At 39.3% G+C, this 19,276-nt stretch overlaps 1 protein-coding gene and 1 long non-coding RNA gene across 2 annotated transcripts; both read left to right on the top strand.

Annotated features, from left to right (window-relative positions):
- Positions 1-3,060: 3,060 nt before the first annotated feature.
- Positions 3,061-5,363, top strand: LOC131257390 (uncharacterized). The gene is made up of 3 exons (XR_009177356.1): positions 3,061-3,120; positions 4,711-4,768; positions 4,957-5,363. It is a non-coding gene; the product is annotated as an uncharacterized LOC131257390 (long non-coding RNA).
- Positions 5,364-14,794: 9,431 nt separating this feature from the next.
- LOC131258174 ((S)-canadine synthase CYP719A21-like) lies at positions 14,795-16,661 on the top strand. Its single transcript, XM_058259289.1, has 2 exons — positions 14,795-15,032; positions 15,066-16,661. Coding segments are annotated over exons 1-2 (1,506 nt in total). The 5' UTR covers positions 14,795-15,031; the 3' UTR covers positions 16,571-16,661.
- Positions 16,662-19,276: the final 2,615 nt, after the last annotated feature.

Raw genomic sequence — 19,276 nt, 5'->3', positions numbered from 1 at the left:
TTCGTATTATAAATTTAAGCATACGTTTTCGCTGTTGGTGTTTATTGCAAATGATATTATTATGTCATACTTTGTTTCTTTCTATACGTCTTGCAGGGTGAGTTTCAGACTGAAAACTGATACAAATCTCTTTGAGATTGCAAAGTGCAAGACATCTGTGTCTGCAATTGAGGTATATCGTGTACAAATTTCTTGAATCTCACTCTTTTGTTTTATATAGGAATTTAAATTCACTTCTTCTCGTATCCAGTTCTTCTTCTGCGTATTTAATCTGGCTTTAAGTCTGAATAAAAAAAGAAAAGAAAAAAAAGGAGAGAACAAAATGGAGAAGTGTGCCCCAATAAGTTTGTTATTTTGGATCAAGCGGCATTGATGAACTTTTTCTATAGTGTTAGTTTTCTGATGATCTTTAGTTGTTGGATTCCCAGGTAAGACTGTTTTCCTTTTTCACTTCGGGATAAAAAAAAAGGATTCTTTGGAGAATTCACTTCAATTAAATTGGATGACATATCATATAAGAGGATACCTTTGCTAGAATCAATTCTCATGGTGATTATTAAGATAAGAAAATAAAATCTTTTGCAGCTCTTGTTCAGTACCTGGATTGAAAATACTTGTTTGAATTATTAAGATGATGATGATGAGAAAATATAAAATTTTCCGTGAAAAAGATTACATGCTGCAGATCTCCAATTGTTACTTCTATATTTATTTTTTTTCCTTTTTTTTTCCCTCCCATTTACTAAGATCTCTTGTTCAAATGCATATGGATTTCATTCAGGTTTCAGCTAGCAAACATAAGCCATTTAAAAAATTGACAACACCAAGGACAAACTATTCTTGAATAATTTGCACAAGACCTTTTTCATTCTTAATCATTATTCTCTTTCTTGAATTATCAGTCCATCTGTTTTTAGAAGGCTACAGTTAATTGGTTTTCTATGTTAGGTTACTTCCTACTTTTAAATCTAGTCCTAGATGAAGATCATATATTATCTCAGTGCACCTGAATTCCAAGTTTTATATATAAGCCGACTCCTATAAATTTTAGCTTTTGGGTTTTGGCTACAGGTTTCTAAATTGTCGTATGTGATGCATTTATGTTAGTTTGTATGATTCTGTTTTTTTAAAAAAAGGCAGCACGTTGTCGTGTTGTTCTGCAGAATGCATAATTTTCTTTCTTTTCGCTTGCTTTCATGCCAAATACCATATCAATGGAAAAAGAATAGTAAAATATGATGGATTTGATGCAAAGGTGGCACCTATTTTACTATTCATTTTTTATCCTCACCACTTCGTAAAATGTCTACCATGTTTTTCTGCTACGCTCAAGATGGGGCTGATGTTTCAGGTGTCTTGACAGTAATGACTCTAGGGATGTAAGTTAAAACTGGTCATGTGTAAGTTCCAACATTTACTGGATGTACACAATGTCACGATCATACACTTTATGGACAGGTTTTATGCAGCAGTCGCTAAAACAACTTTCAAGGGTGACAGCCAATCAAGTTTGCATCATTTCTGGTATGTATGTTACATTCTCACTATGGTTGAGCTATCTTAAAAAGGTAGCTTGTTTGTCCATGTTCAGGTGAGGTAGAAGATGTTTTTCTTGAAATATAATATTCTTTTCAGATTTGGGTAATCAGAGTTTTTCCTCCTGATTCAAATTGTGCTACTTCAGTTATTACCTGAATACTTGAGAATTTCTAGGTCCCTTTATTTAATCTTTTGCTTGTTACGCTGTTTGTCGGAGATCCTAAAATTTAATATGGGTTACAGGTATTTGGCTGAGCTGGACATAAAGGGGAATGGGAGTGATGATCTTGGGGCCAGCTTGCTAAGTTGCTTCCCTGAAAGCTTCACATCCATGGGAACACTGAATTTTGCTAATTTATTCATGTGCATGCTCATGCTCACGCCATAAATGTAAATTAACTGTCATGTTCATTTTATCTTTCTTTCTGAAGGTCTCATTTGAAGTGAATTTTCCCACACTAGACATGCATCTTTGTCAACCTTCGCTTGTCATTCAGTTTTAAGCATAAAAATTCCATTTTGTTATTGATGCTGTGTTTATACATTGAGCTTCTATCTAAATGCAGGCCAGCCAAAAGATAGCTGATGCAAATTGCAAAAGATTTCCAAGCAGTTAAGTTTCAGAAAGCTCAGCGGCTTGCTGCTGAGAGGGAGACAACATATGCTCCTTTTGTTCCTCAAGCAGTTCTTCCTTCCAGGTAAAGCGGATTGGATAAAGCATTTTACCATTTAGTTTCAGGAATTTCTTCTTTGCATTTGTTGTCTTCCAGGTGAAGGGACCAACCACTCAACATTCAGCATAAGGTCTGGCAGTTTTGTGAAATATCCATAAGCAATTCTTAGCTGTAGGTCTGATACATTTGCGATGCTGGTTAGATTCAAATGAACAACCCAAGTATCACTTGTTCTCTAGACATTTCAAATGCCCTTCAATTTTCCCCAGGTTTTTCCAGTGTTCTTGAATTTGCAGAAGTTGCCTGTATGATGCATACATTTAGAACCATTTAGGTATTTTTACACACTATGAATCTCTCCTACACCAATGGAAAAAAAAAAAAAAAAAGTGTTGCTTTCTCCTGTATGGAGATTCCCAAATTAATGACCACGATACTGCTGGGTTAACTCTTTACCTATTTCTAGGTTTTTTTCATTTTCTTTTTATTTATTTATTTTTACTTTTTTGTTTCTGTGCAGTAAAGGTTAAACAGACTTTTTTTTTTTTTGATTGATTCAATGTTTTGTTTGTTCTTCATCAATTTTTATTGGTGGGTTTATTGTCATGCACGCTCATATGATGGGGAATCATATATTATTTTGTTTTTCATGCACAACAAGCTTCTATGGTCAAGTAATGTTTGATCTCACCATAAAATGGGAGATATCCTTGTTATTTCATCATGAATAATATGTCCCTAATGTTGTGGCGCTGCTCATCTTTATACAGTTATACTGTGAGTGTGATAGACATACATTCAGAAAAAACTACCAAAGAGGGTGCCCTTCTTGTAGAATCTAGAAGGTGATAGACATACATTCAGAAAAAACTACCAAAGAGGGTGCCCTTCTTGTAGAATCTAGAAGGTGAGTTCTGCTTTTCTACATTTTCTTTTGTTAATATCTTTGTTGTTGGTTTTATGGGTGTCAATTGAGTTGCTTGCATTCAATTTAATCAAGAGCAATTGACAAAAGTTAGCGAAGTAACTGGTGCTTTTCAACGAGGAAGTGGCCATCGAATTGCTGTTACTTTTCTTTCATGTCTTAAATGGAATGTAACATAACTGCAGTTTGGAGCCAAGACTCTCAAAATGAATGCTGAAAGTATGGTTTTCCCCCTTTATTAGACTTTAGCATAATAAAATTTCAAGCACCCAACATGTGACATGTGTCAATGTGCACATATGCTATTGCATACTCTATTTTCCATATAGGCATAGTACTTAAGTTTTCGCAGCACTTGCTACTTGCTGTATGAGATGGTCATCTTCCAGATTTTAAATTTGTTGGTAGGTACCAAGGGTGGTGAAATTTTCATGTTGCCTAAGCCAAAAAATAAGTTTTTGATCATCATGAGCCGCAATAATGCAGGGGCATTTTCACACTAGGCTCGAGTGGGGTCGCTTGTTAGGTGTAGGGGGACACTCGGGGTGGGTGACCCATGCGATTTGGGGCCCATACGGGAGGTCTCGTGTTCGAGACTCCTTACCAGGGTTGATTAATGCGCATTTCACACCGGGCTCAAGTGGGGTAGCCCGTGGGATGTAGGGACACACTCGGGGTGGGCAGCCCATGTAATTTGGGGCTCACGAAGGGGGTTCGGCCGAGGTCCTAACCCATGAGATGTGGGGGCCTGGGCTATGAGATAAAGGGATTAATTCACCATACTCTAACAGTTCGAGCTTTTAGAGCAAGTGGTTAATTGTCCTGCATCAAATTGGTATCAAATCAAGATGTCTCGTGTTCGAGACTTTTCATTGGGGGTGATTAATGCAGGGGCATTTTCACACTGGGCTCGAGTGGGGTTGCCTGTTAGATGCAAGGGCACACTTGGCGTGGGTGACCCATGCGATTTGGGGCCCACGGGGGAGGTCTCGTGTTCGAGACTCCTTACCAGGGGGTGATTAATGTGCATTTCACACCAGGCTCAAGTGGGGTAGCCCGTGGGATGCGGGGACACACTTGGGGTGAGCGGCCCATGTGATTTAGGGCTCACGAAGGGAGTTCGGCCGATGTCCTAACCCATGAGATGTGGGGCCTGGGCTATGAGATAAAGGGATTAGTTCGTCATACTCTAACAATTCGAGCTTTTAGATCAAGTGGTTAATTGTCCTGCATCACGCAGGTTTGCGAAAAGCTCAATTTTCACTTGAAAACTTCAGAGGGCCAGATTTGGAATGTGCACCAAAGACATGCAGTCTTGGATGCCAACGGTACGTTTGGACCACTTACAATATAAACATCAATTTTGGGAGGAGAACCGTTAAATACTATAGTCTCTAGAGTTTTCAAGCTACAAATAAGTTTTATTTATTACTGATACACATATATATGCTCTTTTAGAAGTTAATGACATTCTTTATCAAACACATACTATCCAAATTTTGTAAGTCATGGTTTTTTGGACCCTTCTTTTCTCTACTCATTTGTCAGTTATCTTTATTTCATCTAATGCAGCATGTAACTGAAGGTCTGACCTTGGGTCAAATGTGCAGATGATGTAATGAGCCAAAAGGTTTGTTTTCCATTATGCTTTATACAATTTTCAGTTCACCGAAATGGGTCATCTTTATTCATTTACTCTTTATTGAACTGAACTTTTCAATCCATTTCCGTTGGACATCCAAATGAGCCATAGTATTTGAAATGCATTTCTCATTAGGCAATAGACAAAATATGAACATTGATGATTTGATTCTGTAGCCAGACGTTAAGTTGGTTAGTAGATGGATAGAAGATCTTATACACAGGGAGTACTTAGGGAGGGAGAAAGATAATCCTAGTGGAATTAGATACATCGCTTGAATTGTTATCCAAAATGGGCTCCACATAAGTGTACATAGTGATTTTATCAAGTGTTTTCATCTCAAGATTTAGGATTTTGTGGAGAGCTCCAGGATTTCCATTGTAGCAGCTGCGGCATTTCTTACTAAATTATACAAAGACTCTTGGTATTATTAGGAGTTATGGAGGGAGTCATGGTTCTCAATCATTTTCCATGAAGTGTTGTTTGTTGATAATGTGGGTTTGAAGCTCATCATGTTGTTTGCATGATACCCAATCTGTCCATCACATTCGCCACTACATTTTCTTCTTATATCCCAAAACCAAGACCCATTCAAGACTTAGAATTCAACTACATTAATCATTTTGGTGATTTAATCCAAACTGTTCAAAATTTATTTCTTGATCCAACTTTGCTTTACACTTGAGTTTGGATGTAATCATTATCTTAACTAAGAAAATTGCAAACGATTTTCAAATGAAAAAAAAAAATATATATATATATATATATAAATTTCTAGTGTACTATCGAAATTGAAAATTTGCGACGGTTTTAAACCGTCCCTCACTTTTTGTGACGCCCTATTTTAGAAACAGTTTAAAACCGTTCCGAAATTGAGAATTTGCACCACTTCAACCGTGCCTAATTTTTGCAATGCCCTCTAACCAGTTGAAAACCGTTCCTAAAACATTTAGGAACGATTTTCAACTGTTCCTAAATAGAGATTTTGGTGTAGTGGTGGGCACCAATGCAAGCAGCCCAGATGAATCAATGTGGCACACGTGTGTGAGATCTAGCCTGTTCATCAAATGCAGTCCACGGTGAACATTCCTTGGTGCAAAAATCCAGCTGACACACCCGTCAGGTGTGTTAGAAGTGGAGGGGAAAAAAAGGATGGCTACATAGTGAGTAGAAGTATTAACCAACTGTCTGCAACTAATTACATCCCTGTCTCGCCCAGTTAATGAGTGGACTTAATTCCAGGTTAGAAAGCATCCATTGCATTTGCCTGATGAACATCCCAGATTTTGTACGCACTTGCCATGACGCATGTGTGGGGCTTATATACGGAGCATTCATTTGTATGCTTCAAATAGCATTTCCCTGTATTCATTGAGAAGCACTTGCTAACTTTATGCACCGAAAACCTAGCAATGGTGATGCAATATAATCTCCAATATGTGTATTTTGCGAATGGTCCATGAAACATGATTGCATCTATGGTGCTTATAAAAGTGGCTTGTGCTTTTACATCGTTATCTCACATATGAGGAAATTCTCTCAATAGCTATAATGCAAGTCCAAGAATATGTAGTTGGCTTTGACTTATTTTTTTGAAGCTGGTACAAGTAGGGTAGATGTTTTAGAGCTCCTAAATTATTGGACTTATTCCATTTCCCTTGCTTACAGGATTATGTTGCAACAAGATGGAATAGCCATCTTGCTCTTAAATTGTGTGGATCCTTTTTTCCTCTAAGGTCCATGAATTTTAGTTGGCCAAATATATGGAATCAGTTTGATAATGCACTAACCTTTGCTTGTATCCTTGCCGAAGTTATGTTGGCCAATTGGAGGTGTGAGTATCCAATTCAAGCCAGCGACTTGGAGGATTGCTTGTATCCTTTCCAAAGTTATGGTGGCCACTGGTCAAATGTTGGGTTTTTGTGCTGAATTGGCTTTTAGCTGGTGTTGTGCTGATATTTTATTTTAAGCCTTGTGTAGTGAGACTGGAGGGTGTGTTGTTGTATGGTTTTCTCTTATGATGTTTGGGGAGCTGATGCTTCTGTACCTTATTGCAGAGATGTTGGGAGTTGGTGCCTTGGTTGCTTGCATTGTATTTACCTTTAGAAGTTTATGTCAGGTTTAACAAAAGAAGAAGGCTGATTGCTTCCTTCTCCTTCATGTAAGAATAGAGTGATCAGGTTTGGGATTGGGAATTTGGAAATTTTTGTTTGGCGAGCAGCTCTCTCAACAGCCTTGCTTCTGATCAGCACATGGTAGCTCTGCCCAGCTCCATTGGGGGGACATTTGGATCGTAAGTTACTTAGGCTACTTATGCCTCAAGTAGCTTATCTTGATTTCTACTTGTTTTGGAGATACTAGTCACTTTTGTTTGACAATGGATACTTTGGACCTTAATACAATTGAAACACATTATTCATAGTTGGTTGTTGTTTTTGTAATGTTTAAGTGTTAAATAATCTCTTTTAACTTTTCTAAGTTCCACTAGAAAATTCCACTATTTTCTTAATCTTTTCATAATATTTCTCTTGCCAATAAAGTTTTATCTATATTAGCTTAGATGAGTTTCTATCAAGGTATGTACTAGCAATTGTAAAAGACACCATTATTATAAATTATTATTTTTAAAAGACAATGGCTACAAATATTAGCCGTAGACCTAATTCTGGAAACTGTTGCTATTGCTAACTTCAACCATTGCTGTGGATCTTATTCTACTTTTCACTACAAAGATTATCCGTAGTTGTATGTACATTTACCTACAGAGAGTATAGATACGGATTAGATCTGTTGCCACTAATTTTATAGCTATGCATTAAATCCGTAGCCATCTCCTCAAAAGTAATAGCTATGAATGGCTATGGTCGTGCTACGGACTAGAACCGTAGCCATAAGTCTTTAGCAACGGCTTTTATCCATAGCCTTTGACCCTTTTTCGTAGTGCACTGTCTTTTTTAAAAGCATGGCTAACCTTCCAAGAGAGATGAGATGTATCTTGGCTATGGAGAATGCAACCATAGCCAATATTCATAACAGGTTTGTTTGAGCAGCTTCTTGGATATAAGGTATCAGCTTACAAGAGGCAGAGTCTATCATGGCCCTGTTTCTGTCTTTAATTAGCATTTGCCGTTGTTTATTTTATTTTTATTTTTTATTTAGCTTAGACTTAGCAAGAACTCTTAAAATTACTCCAAATGGCAGACAATCTCAATTGTTTTAGGTTCGACAGAGAAAAACAATTCATGATATCGATGTTTGAAACAAGTAAAGAATTAGTCAACTGGAAAGCCAAAAATATTTAAATCCATCCTTTGGGGGGTGAGAGGGAAGGAAAACAGAATTCCAATTCCAATGCCTCCACCTAGTAAAAGAATCCTGGAACTTTACCACCCACGTTCTTCCTTCTAGCCTCTTCATGATCCATGATGCCCATAGACGTTGTCAACACAATATAGCCAAATTGTCTGAAGGGGAGGAGCCTTGCAGTCCAAGGCTCAATTTTTTTGACACCGACATGAAAGCAAGGACTGATGACCCCACATTTGTTCAATCTTGCATTCAATTCCACAACTATCTTACTAGACCCGTTGTCATTGACATACTCAGATTCTCTAATAATTTGTCGTGGTTGTCTTCATCTTGTTTATTTTATATAAAGTTTTTTCAAAGTTTTCACGATAGCCTATTCTTTGTGGCGCATACTTGAATGTGTGCACATGCATCTAGTCTTTTTAACAAAATTATAGGTGGAGTGTTCCCACTTTTCTTTTTTTTAAATAATAATGATAATAACAAGAAGCCATACTCAATCATGACTAGTTCATTTTGGAGCTGGTGGGAAAAATCAGATGGTTAATATTAAAACTTTCAAGGGATTTGGACCGTGTTGGTATCGTTGCATGGTCAATTTCTCAAAAGAGAATCGACCTTCCAAATATTCCGAAAGTAGCTATCTAACAAGCTTCCGAAATTTTTTCAGACCAATTTGCCCTTGCACACAAAATTAAGTAGTGATGATGCAGAGAGGACGACGGCCGAAAGTCTTGTGTTGGATGGTAGTCTCCTAGTTGTAGGCCCATTGTGATGTTAAGTTTTCAATCTACACGGTCCATTAGTTGTGCAAGTTCATCATAATATATATCCCAAAATCTAAAGGTTACTTACAGATGAAGTGGACCACACCATAATAGGTAGTATGGGTTGCGCACAACCATTGAAAACTACCAGGTGGGCCATACACCTTACTAATAAGTATGATATTTCTGCCATCTCTTTATAGATGTATATGTGATATAATGTATAGTAAAAGAAAAGGAAAAGAGAATTCCAATTCCAATGCCTCCACCTAGTAAAGGAATCCTGGAACTTTACCACCCACGTTCTTCCTTCTGGCCTCTTCATGATCCATGATGCTTGCAGACGTTGTCAACACAATATAGCCAAACTGTCCGGAGGGGAGGAGCCTTGTAGTCCAAGGCTCAATTTCTTTGACATCGACACGAAGCGAGGACGGATGACGCCACATTTGTTCAATCTTCCATTCACTTCCACGACTATCTTACCAGACCTGTTGCCATCGACGTACTCAGATTCTCCAATAATTTGTCATGGTTGTCTTCATCCTGTTTATTTTATATAAAGTTTTTTCACGGTTTTCACGATAGCCTATTCTTTTTGTGGCGCCTACTCGAATGTGTGCACATGCATCTAGTCTTTTTAACAAATTTATAAGTGGAGTGTTCCCACTTTTGTTTTCTTTTTTTAAATAATAATAATAATAACAAGAAGCTATACTCAATCGTGACTGGTTCATTTTGGAGTTGGTGGGAAAAATCAGATGGTTATTATTAAAATTTCTAGGGGATTTGGACCGTGTTGGTATCATTGCATGGTCAATTTCTCGAAAGAGAATTGACCTTCCAAATATTCCGAAAGTAGCCATCCAACAAGCTTCAGAAAGTTTTTCGGACCATTTGCTTCCACACAAAATTAAGTAACGATGATGCAGAGAGGACGACGGCCGAAAGTCTTGTGTTGGATGGTATTCTCCTAGTTGTGGGCCCATTGTGATGTAAGTTTTCAATCTACACGGTCCATTAGTTGTGCAAGTTCATCGTAATATATATCCCAAAATCTAAAGGTTACTTACAGATGAAGTGGACCACACCATAATAAGTAGTATGGGTTGCGCACAACCATTGAAAACTACCAGGTGGGCCATACACCTTACTAATAAGTATGATATTTCTGCCATCTCTTTATAGATGTATATGTGATATAATGTATAGTAAAAGAAAAGGAAAAGAGAATTCCAATTCCAATGCCTCCACCTAGTAAAGGAATCCTGGAACTTTACCACCCACGTTCTTCCTTCTGGCCTCTTCATGATCCATGATGCCTGCAGACGTTGTCAACACAATATAGCCAAACTGTCCGGAGGGGAGGAGCCTTGTAGTCCAAGGCTCAATTTCTTTGACATCGACACGAAGCGAGGACGGATGATGCCACATTTGTTCAATCTTCCATTCACTTCCACGACTATCTTACCAGACCTGTTGCCATCGACGTACTCAGATTCTCCAATAATTTGTCATGGTTGTCTTCATCCAGTTTACTTTGTATAAAGTTTTTTCACGGTTTTCACGATAGCCTATTCTTTTTGTGGCGCCTACTCGAATGTGTGCACATGCATCTAGTCTTTTTAACAAATTTATAAGTGGAGTGTTCCCACTTTTGTTTTCTTTTTTTAAATAATAATAATAATAACAAGAAGCTATACTCAATCGTGACTGGTTCATTTTGGAGTTGGTGGGAAAAATCAGATGGTTATTATTAAAATTTCTAGGGGATTTGGACCGTGTTGGTATCATTGCATGGTCAATTTCTCGAAAGAGAATTGACCTTCCAAATATTCCGAAAGTAGCCATCTAACAAGCTTCAGAAAGTTTTTCGGACCATTTGCTTGCACACAAAATTAAGTAACGATGATGCAGAGAGGACGATGGCCGAAAGTCTTGTGTTGGATGGTATTCTCCTAGTTGTGGGCCCATTGTGATGTAAGTTTTCAATCTACATGGTCCATTAGTTGTGCAAGTTCATCGTAATATATATCCCAAAATCTAAAGGTTACTTACAGATGAAGTGGACCACACCATAATAAGTAGTGTGGGTTGCGCACAACCATTGAAAACTACCAGGTGGGCCATACACCTTACTAATAAGTATGATATTTCTGCCATCTCTTTATAGATGTATATGTGATATAATGTATAGTAAAAGAAAAGGAAAAGAGAATTCCAATTCCAATGCCTCCACCTGGTAAAGGAATCCTGGAACTTTACCACCCACGTTCTTCCTTCTGGCCTCTTCATGATCCATGATGCCTGTAGACGTTGTCAACACAATATAGCCAAATTGTCCGGAGGGGAGGAGCCTTGTAGTCCAAGGCTCAATTTCTTTGACATCGACATGAAGCGAGGACGGATGACGCCACATTTGTTCAATCTTCCATTCACTTCCACGACTATCTTACCAGACCTGTTGCCATCGACGTACTCAGATTCTCCAATAATTTGTCATGGTTGTCTTCATCCTGTTTACTTTATATAAAGTTTTTTCACGGTTTTCACGATAGCCTATTCTTTTTGTGGCGCCTACTTGAATGTGTGCACATGCATCTAGTCTTTTTAACAAATTTATAAGTGGAGTGTTCCCACTTTTGTTTTCTTTTTTTAAATAATAATAATAATAACAAGAAGCTATACTCAATCGTGACTGGTTCATTTTGGAGTTGGTGGGAAAAATCAGATGGTTATTATTAAAATTTCTAGGGGATTTGGACCGTGTTGGTATCATTGCATGGTCAATTTCTCGAAAGAGAATTGACCTTCCAAATATTCCGAAAGTAGCCATCTAACAAGCTTCAGAAAGTTTTTCGGACCATTTGCTTGCACACAAAATTAAGTAATGATGGTGCAGAGAGGACGACGGCCGAAAGTCTTGTGTTGGATGGTATTCTCCTAGTTGTGGGCCCATTGTGATGTAAGTTTTCAATCTACATGGTCCATTAGTTGTGCAAGTTCATTGTAATATATATCCCAAAATCTAAAGGTTACTTACAGATGAAGTGGACCACACCATAATAAGTAGTATGGGTTGCGCACAACCATTGAAAACTACCAGGTGGGCCATACACCTTACTAATAAGTATGATATTTCTGCCATCTCTTTATAGATGTATATGTGATATAATGTATAATAAAAGAAAAGGAAAAGAGAATTCCAATTCCAATGCCTCCACCTAGTAAACGAATCCTGGAACTTTACCACCCACGTTCTTCCTTCTGGCCTCTTCATGATCCATGATGCCTGCAGACGTTGTCAACACAATATAGCCAAACTATCCGGAGGGGAGGAGCCTTGTAGTCCAAGGCTCAATTTCTTTGACATCGACACGAAGCGAGGACGGATAACGCCACATTTGTTCAATCTTCCATTCACTTCCACGACTATCTTACCAGACCTGTAGCCATCGACGTACTCAGATTCTCCAATAATTTGTCATGGTTGTCTTCATCCTGTTTACTTTGTATAAAGTTTTTTCACGGTTTTCACGATAGCCTATTCTTTTTGTGGCGCCTACTCGAATGTGTGCACATGCATCTAGTCTTTTTAACAAATTTATAAGTGGAGTGTTCCCACTTTTGTTTTCTTTTTTTAAATAATAATAATAATAACAAGAAGCTATACTCAATCGTGACTGGTTCATTTTGGAGTTGGTGGGAAAAATCAGATGGTTATTATTAAAATTTCTAGGGGATTTGGACCGTGTTGGTATCATTGCATGGTCAATTTCTCGAAAGAGAATTGACCTTCCAAATATTCCGAAAGTAGCCATCTAACAAGCTTCAGAAAGTTTTTCGGACCATTTGCTTGCACACAAAATTAAGTAACGATGATGCAGAGAGGACGACGGCCGAAAGTCTTGTGTTGGATGGTATTCTCCTAGTTGTGGGCCCATTGTGATGTAAGTTTTCAATCTACACGGTCCATTAGTTGTGCAAGTTCATCGTAATATATATCCCAAAATCTAAAGGTTACTTACAGATGAAGTGGACCACACCATAATAAGTAGTATGGGTTGCGCACAACCATTGAAAACTACCAGGTGGGCCATACACCTTACTAATAAGTATGATATTTCTGCCATCTCTTTATAGATGTATATGTGATATAATGTATAGTAAAAGAAAAGGAAAAGAGAATTCCAATTCCAATGCCTCCACCTAGTAAAGGAATCCTGGAACTTTACCACCCTGGTTCTTTCTTCTGGCCTCTTCATGATCCATGATGCCTGCAGACGTTGTCAACACAATATAGCCAAACTGTCCGGAGGGGAGTAACCTTGTAGTCCAAGGCTCAATTTCTTTGACATCGACACGAAGCGAGGACGGATGACGCCACATTTGTTCAATCTTCCATTCACTTCCATGACTATCTTACCAGACCTGTTGCCATCGACGTACTCAGATTCTCCAATAATTTGTCATGGTTGTCTTCATCCTGTTTACTTTATATAAAGTTTTTTCACGGTTTTCACGATAGCCTATTCTTTTTGTGGCGCCTACTTGAATGTGTGCACATGCATCTAGTCTTTTTAACAAATTTATAAGTGGAGTGTTCCCACTTTTGTTTTCTTTTTTTAAATAATAATAATAATAACAAGAAGCTATACTCAATCGTGACTGGTTCATTTTGGAGTTGGTGGGAAAAATCAGATGGTTATTATTAAAATTTCTAGGGGATTTGGACCGTGTTGGTATCATTGCATGGTCAATTTCTCGAAAGAGAATTGACCTTCCAAATATTCCGAAAGTAGCCATCTAACAAGCTTCAGAAAGTTTTTCGGACCATTTGCTTGCACACAAAATTAAGTAACGATGATGCAAAGAGGACGACGGCTGGAAGTCTTGTGTTGGATGGTATTCTCCTAGTTGTGGGCCCATTGTGATGTAAGTTTTCAATCTACACGTCCATTAGTTGTGCAAGTTCATCCTAATATATATCCCAAAATCTAAAGGTTAGTTACAAATGAGGTGGACCACACCATAATAAATAGTATGGGTTGCGCACAACAACCATTGAAAACTACCAGGTGGGCCATACACCTTGCTAATAAGTATGATATTTCTGCCATCTCTTTATAGATGTATATGTGATATAATGAATAGGTTAGATGACATATAAACATCACTGTGGGCCCCACAAAACTGGCTTTGTACCGTTTTGGTTAAGCACATGTAGGTACAGTAAAAGAAGGTGGGTGAGAAGCCGGAGTGATTCACAATTCTGGATGCCCAAATCCAAGGGTCGATCCTACCATTTTAATCACGGGGTCATTAAAATTAATATAGATCTAATCTGTTAATAATATTCAAGGCTCACGATTTCCTTAAAAATATGTAATCTTCATGTCGTATTGAGCTATCTGTGGCCCATAGTGAGGAAAAAGGACCAATGGTTTGCTTGTACAATACCTACTATCTAGTTTTGTTGTGGGCCTTCAGATACGAAGATTTGATTATTCTCTTGACATTTTCCTTCTTTCAAATTATGAAGAGATTGGACGGATCGGATTTGATCAAAATCCCAAACTGAAACTTAGAGACGTTGCATAGAAAATATTTCATATAGAGCAGACACCGTTACAGATTATCAGGTTTTGTGGGCCATGGAGAGATGGTGTCAGCAAGACGCTAACATATTCGTATAAAAATAAAGGGCTTCAAACAAAATGAACGGATTTGATATACATTTCACTGGGCACAATGAAAACTTCTATCCAATTCACTTTCCAGGGATTGAAATAACACAGTGACTTCTTCTGCCTTCCTAATGGTACAACTTGATTCAAGGACAAGGGCAAATTGGTCCAAAAAACTTTCAGGAGCTTGCCAGATGGCTACCCTCATGATATTTGGCAGGTAGAATCTCTTCAAGGAATTGACCATACAAGGATTCCAGTACCGTCAAAACCCCAATTTTCAGCCATGCTCCGTCCATATTTAGGTCATCAATTTAAAACGTATGGACTACCATAAAATTAATTCACGTGCAGTGTAAGGAGCCACTTCCATTTTTAAAATGGTTAAACAGTACTAAAACACGAGTATAGGCTCTTCAGGGCTTCCATGCAGTTGGCGTTTAAAAAGAGAGGAAGGAGTTGAAAGAAAAACAACACCAGAGAGAGAGAGAGAGAGAGAGAGAGAGAGAGAGAGGGGAGAGATGGACATAAACCTGTGGATAATAGTTTCCATGGTGGTGGGAATGATCTTCATCGTGTTGGAAAGACGACGAAGGCCAAAATCAACAATGAAATTGCTGCCGGGACCGCCTAAATTGCCGATAATTGGGAACTTGCACCAGAACCTGCGCCAGATCGGTGGTGGTGATGAGTTGATCCACATCACCTTATTCAAAATGTCACAGAAGTATGGTGGGATTATGACAGCGTGGTTAGGCATGAAACCGACGATTATCGTAAGCGACCATGAAGGAGCTTGGGAGGTTCTTGTAAACAAATCCACCGATTATGCGTCGCGAATGATCCCTTACATCACTAAATATATATCTGCTAACTGTACAACTCTTTCCACCTCCGATCATGGCCCATATTGGCAATCCCTTCGAAAAGGTGTCCAGGGCTATGCTATGAATCCATCAGCCATCTCTACTCAAACACTATCTCAAGAAAACGAAGCGATTGCCATGACACAAACAATTCAAGAACAAGCTATGGTCAATGGTGGAATTATCCGCCCCTTGGTCTACATTCGACACAACACAATACGGGTAGTTGGGCGCCTTTGTTTTGGCCCTGACTTCAACAATGAGGGATTTGTTATTGGCATAGACCCTCTTATCGACGATGTCATCAACCTATCCGGTCTTGCCCGTTTTTCCGATGCTTTCCCTTTCATTCGCTACATCCCGGGCTTGTGGGGTCCATTTAGACAAGCATTTGAAATTCGCTGTCGTATAGTGTCGATGGTACAGTCAGAAATCACTCACTACCAATCATCAAAATCGCCATGCACCACTTGCTACTTGCACTTCCTCCTCTCGCATGGCTACCCGATGGAAACCATTATCTTTATCTTATTCGAGATGTTCGTGCTCTCCGTTGATAGCACATCGTCTACTATTGCTTGGGCTCTAGCATTCCTTATACGAAACCCCGAAATCCAACAGAAGCTATTTAAAGAAGTAAGCGGAGGAGATGAGAAGACAGAGAGGGTGACTGTATATCAAATGAATAAGATGTCATATCTTCAAGCTGTAGTGAATGAAGTGTTTCGTATGAAGCCGATTGCACCTCTCGCCATCCCCCACAAGACAGTGAAAGATACTACATTGAAGGGTTGGAAGATCGACAAGGGCACTGCTGTTATGGTAAATATCTATGCTGTCCATCACGATCCGAAGGTCTGGGATCATCCAGAGCAGTTCATGCCAGAGCGGTTCCTGAATGAAAATGCACGTAATGTCAGCGTGGCCATGGAACAGTCTTTTCTTCCGTTTGGAGCGGGTATGCGAATTTGTGCAGGAATGGATCTGGGCAAGCTTCAGGTGGGCCTCACCCTGGCTAATCTGATTAACAAGTTTGAATGGGTTGCCGCTGATGGGGATGGCCCCGACATGACTGATGATTATACTGTTATTCTTAGGATGAAAGAGCCCCTCGTGGCAGGTATCAAGCTTCGTGCTAACCTTGGAATCACCCTCTCTTGAAGGTTTTGTGACCATGGATGCTGACGGCCCGTAGGGATACCACCCAATAAGAAACTTTTTATGTTTTAATAAGTTGATTTTTCAACTTTAAGTTTGGTCAGCACGTTATAAAATTTACTCATGTGATGAAAGTTATTTATACAGGTAAGTTTTTTTTTTTTTTTTTCCTACTTCTCTCCCTCCCCCATGTGATGGATGGTCCATATCAAAGGAGGCTCCACATGATGGGCAGTCCACATAAGAGGTGGGACGCACACGATGGACAGTTGATATCAAATGTGGGGCCCACATTATGGATGACCCACATCAAGTTGAACCCACGTAATGGATTATCCACATCAAAGGTACGCCCTTGTGATAAATGGCCCACATCTAAAGCAGGATCCACGTGATGGATAGCCCATATTGAAAGGTGGGACCCACACGATGGATGGACATGAGGAGTTGTGGGTGTGGGTATTGAAGGTGGTCCCATGTGACAGACAATAACATTTAAGGCAGGACCTACATGATGGATGACCCACATCAAGGTGTTCCCCACATAATGGACAGTCCACATCAAAGGTCGACCCCCTAAGGATAAATGGCCCATGTCTAAGGACGGCTCCACAAGTTGGGCAACTCACATCGATGGTGGGGCCCACACAATGGATGGTCCACATCAAAGGTGAGCTCCACATGATGTGCGGTGGATATTGAAGGTGAGCCACACATAATCGGTAACTTATTTGATGGTGGACCCCAGGTAATTTTTGGCCCATGTCCTAAAATGATCTTAAAAAACAGATGGACAGGGCGGATCTCTCACAAACATCAAGTTGGGCCCCACCTTAGTTTGGAGGGCAAGAACTTCCTAGGAAAGGCTTTAGCAGGAAATCCGTGTCCAAAACAAGGGGCATAGATTTCCTGCAAAATCCTTCTGCAGGAAGTTCCTGCAATGGGATGCCAAGTGAGGTCCACTGTGATATTTGTTAGAAAGCCAACCCCATCCATCCGTTTTGTGAGGTTATTTTAGGACATGTGACTGAAAATGAGGTGAATCCACGCGAGAGGCAACAGTGGAAATTCTGTGACCACCGTTGAAACATTTTTATGGCCACAAAAGTTACCTATCAAGATACACACTTCATCCCAGTAGGAATTACCTCATGAATGGTTTGGATGGCATATAAACATTAAGATGGAGCCCGGGAAGTTTTCAAAGGTAGGAAACACTTTCCCCAGTTTTCCCTCTCCTATGGCCCACTAGAGTTTTGGATACATACACTTTATTTATTTTTATTGCATATCATAAAATGACCCCGCAAACCCGGATGGACAGGTGGATTTTTAGCAAACATCACGGTAGACCCCACGTGACATCCAGTGCAGGAACTTTGAGCCATAGGCTTTCGCAGGAAATCCGCGTACATATGAGTACGGATCACATCATTGCCAATGACTCTAGCTAACAAGATACGCCCGATTTCTCTCCCAAATAGACTGCGTGCTACGCATGACTCTTCACGTGTGGAACTTTTTTGACCCCAAAATGATTTATGTTTAAAATCCACACCATCCATCAAATTTGAAAGATAATTCTAGAGTTTGATGTCAAAAATAAGACACATCAAAATCTCAAGTAGACCACACAAAGTAGAGGTATTGAACGAATACAATTGAAACCTCCCTAGGATCCACTGCAAGGTTTATTTGCCATCTAACTTCTTCATAAGGTCACACAAACCTGGATGAAGGGAAAACACAAATATCAGCTTGATCAGATCCTTTTGTGGCCCTAAGAAGTTTTCAATAATTGGCGTCCAATTTCCTCCGTGAAGCCCACTTGAGCCTGGGTCTTTCTTAGTTGTTGTCTCATTCCCTAAAGTAAAATGGAAAAATAGATGGATGGTGTTGATCTGATACATACATTATAATGGTGCCCATGAAAGCTCTACATGTCATCACTATTGGATTTTTCCTCTCCCTCCCAATGTGCTCCACCATGGAGCAGATTAGGCAAGACCTGGTACCGTGGTAACCACTCCGTTTATCCGTTTTTCTCTAGGGCATTATTCAATAAATGAAGCAGATCCAATTAGTAAGTGGACCATACCATAGGAAACAATGGTGATTGGCCAATTAATAGGCCACAAAAGTTTTAGATCAAGCTGATAGTTCTTTTTTCCATTCATCGGGGCCTAGGTTAACTTATCAAGAGATTGGATGGCAAATAAAAACTATGAAACATTAAGGTGCTTGGTAAGAAGTTTTTAACAGTAGTGGAATATGGTTTACCTAATAATTGGATCTTCTTAATTTTTGAGACCAGGCTCTAAAATAATATGAAATAATGGAGGAATAAGGCGGATATATAATACACACGTCAAAGTGGGCCCTATGGCAAGGGCTGCATAGTCTTGGGTGAGGCCAGGGTCTCACCTAATCTGCTCCCCCGCACCACATGGCAAGCAACAAAATTTCTTGAGGCGTGAAATTTACATAGCCATTTCTGACTTCATCAACGCTTTTGCTGGCCGTTGGTATTTCTAACAGAAGTGCCAGCAAAAGTCTGTCCAAGCACCGACAAAAGTATGGTTTCTGGACACTTTTACTCATGGAAATGCGCCGACAAAGGTCTATACAAGCGCCAGTAAAAGTCTTTATATAGATTTGAGAGGCCCCAACGCAGGCCTATATATATATATATATATATATATATATATA

Source organism: Magnolia sinica, chromosome 10 (genome assembly GCF_029962835.1).
Source record: "Magnolia sinica isolate HGM2019 chromosome 10, MsV1, whole genome shotgun sequence".
NCBI classification, from domain to species: domain Eukaryota; kingdom Viridiplantae; phylum Streptophyta; class Magnoliopsida; order Magnoliales; family Magnoliaceae; genus Magnolia; species Magnolia sinica.
Note: the sequence above shows the minus strand (reverse complement) of the source record. Positions and strands in the feature narration are given on the sequence as shown.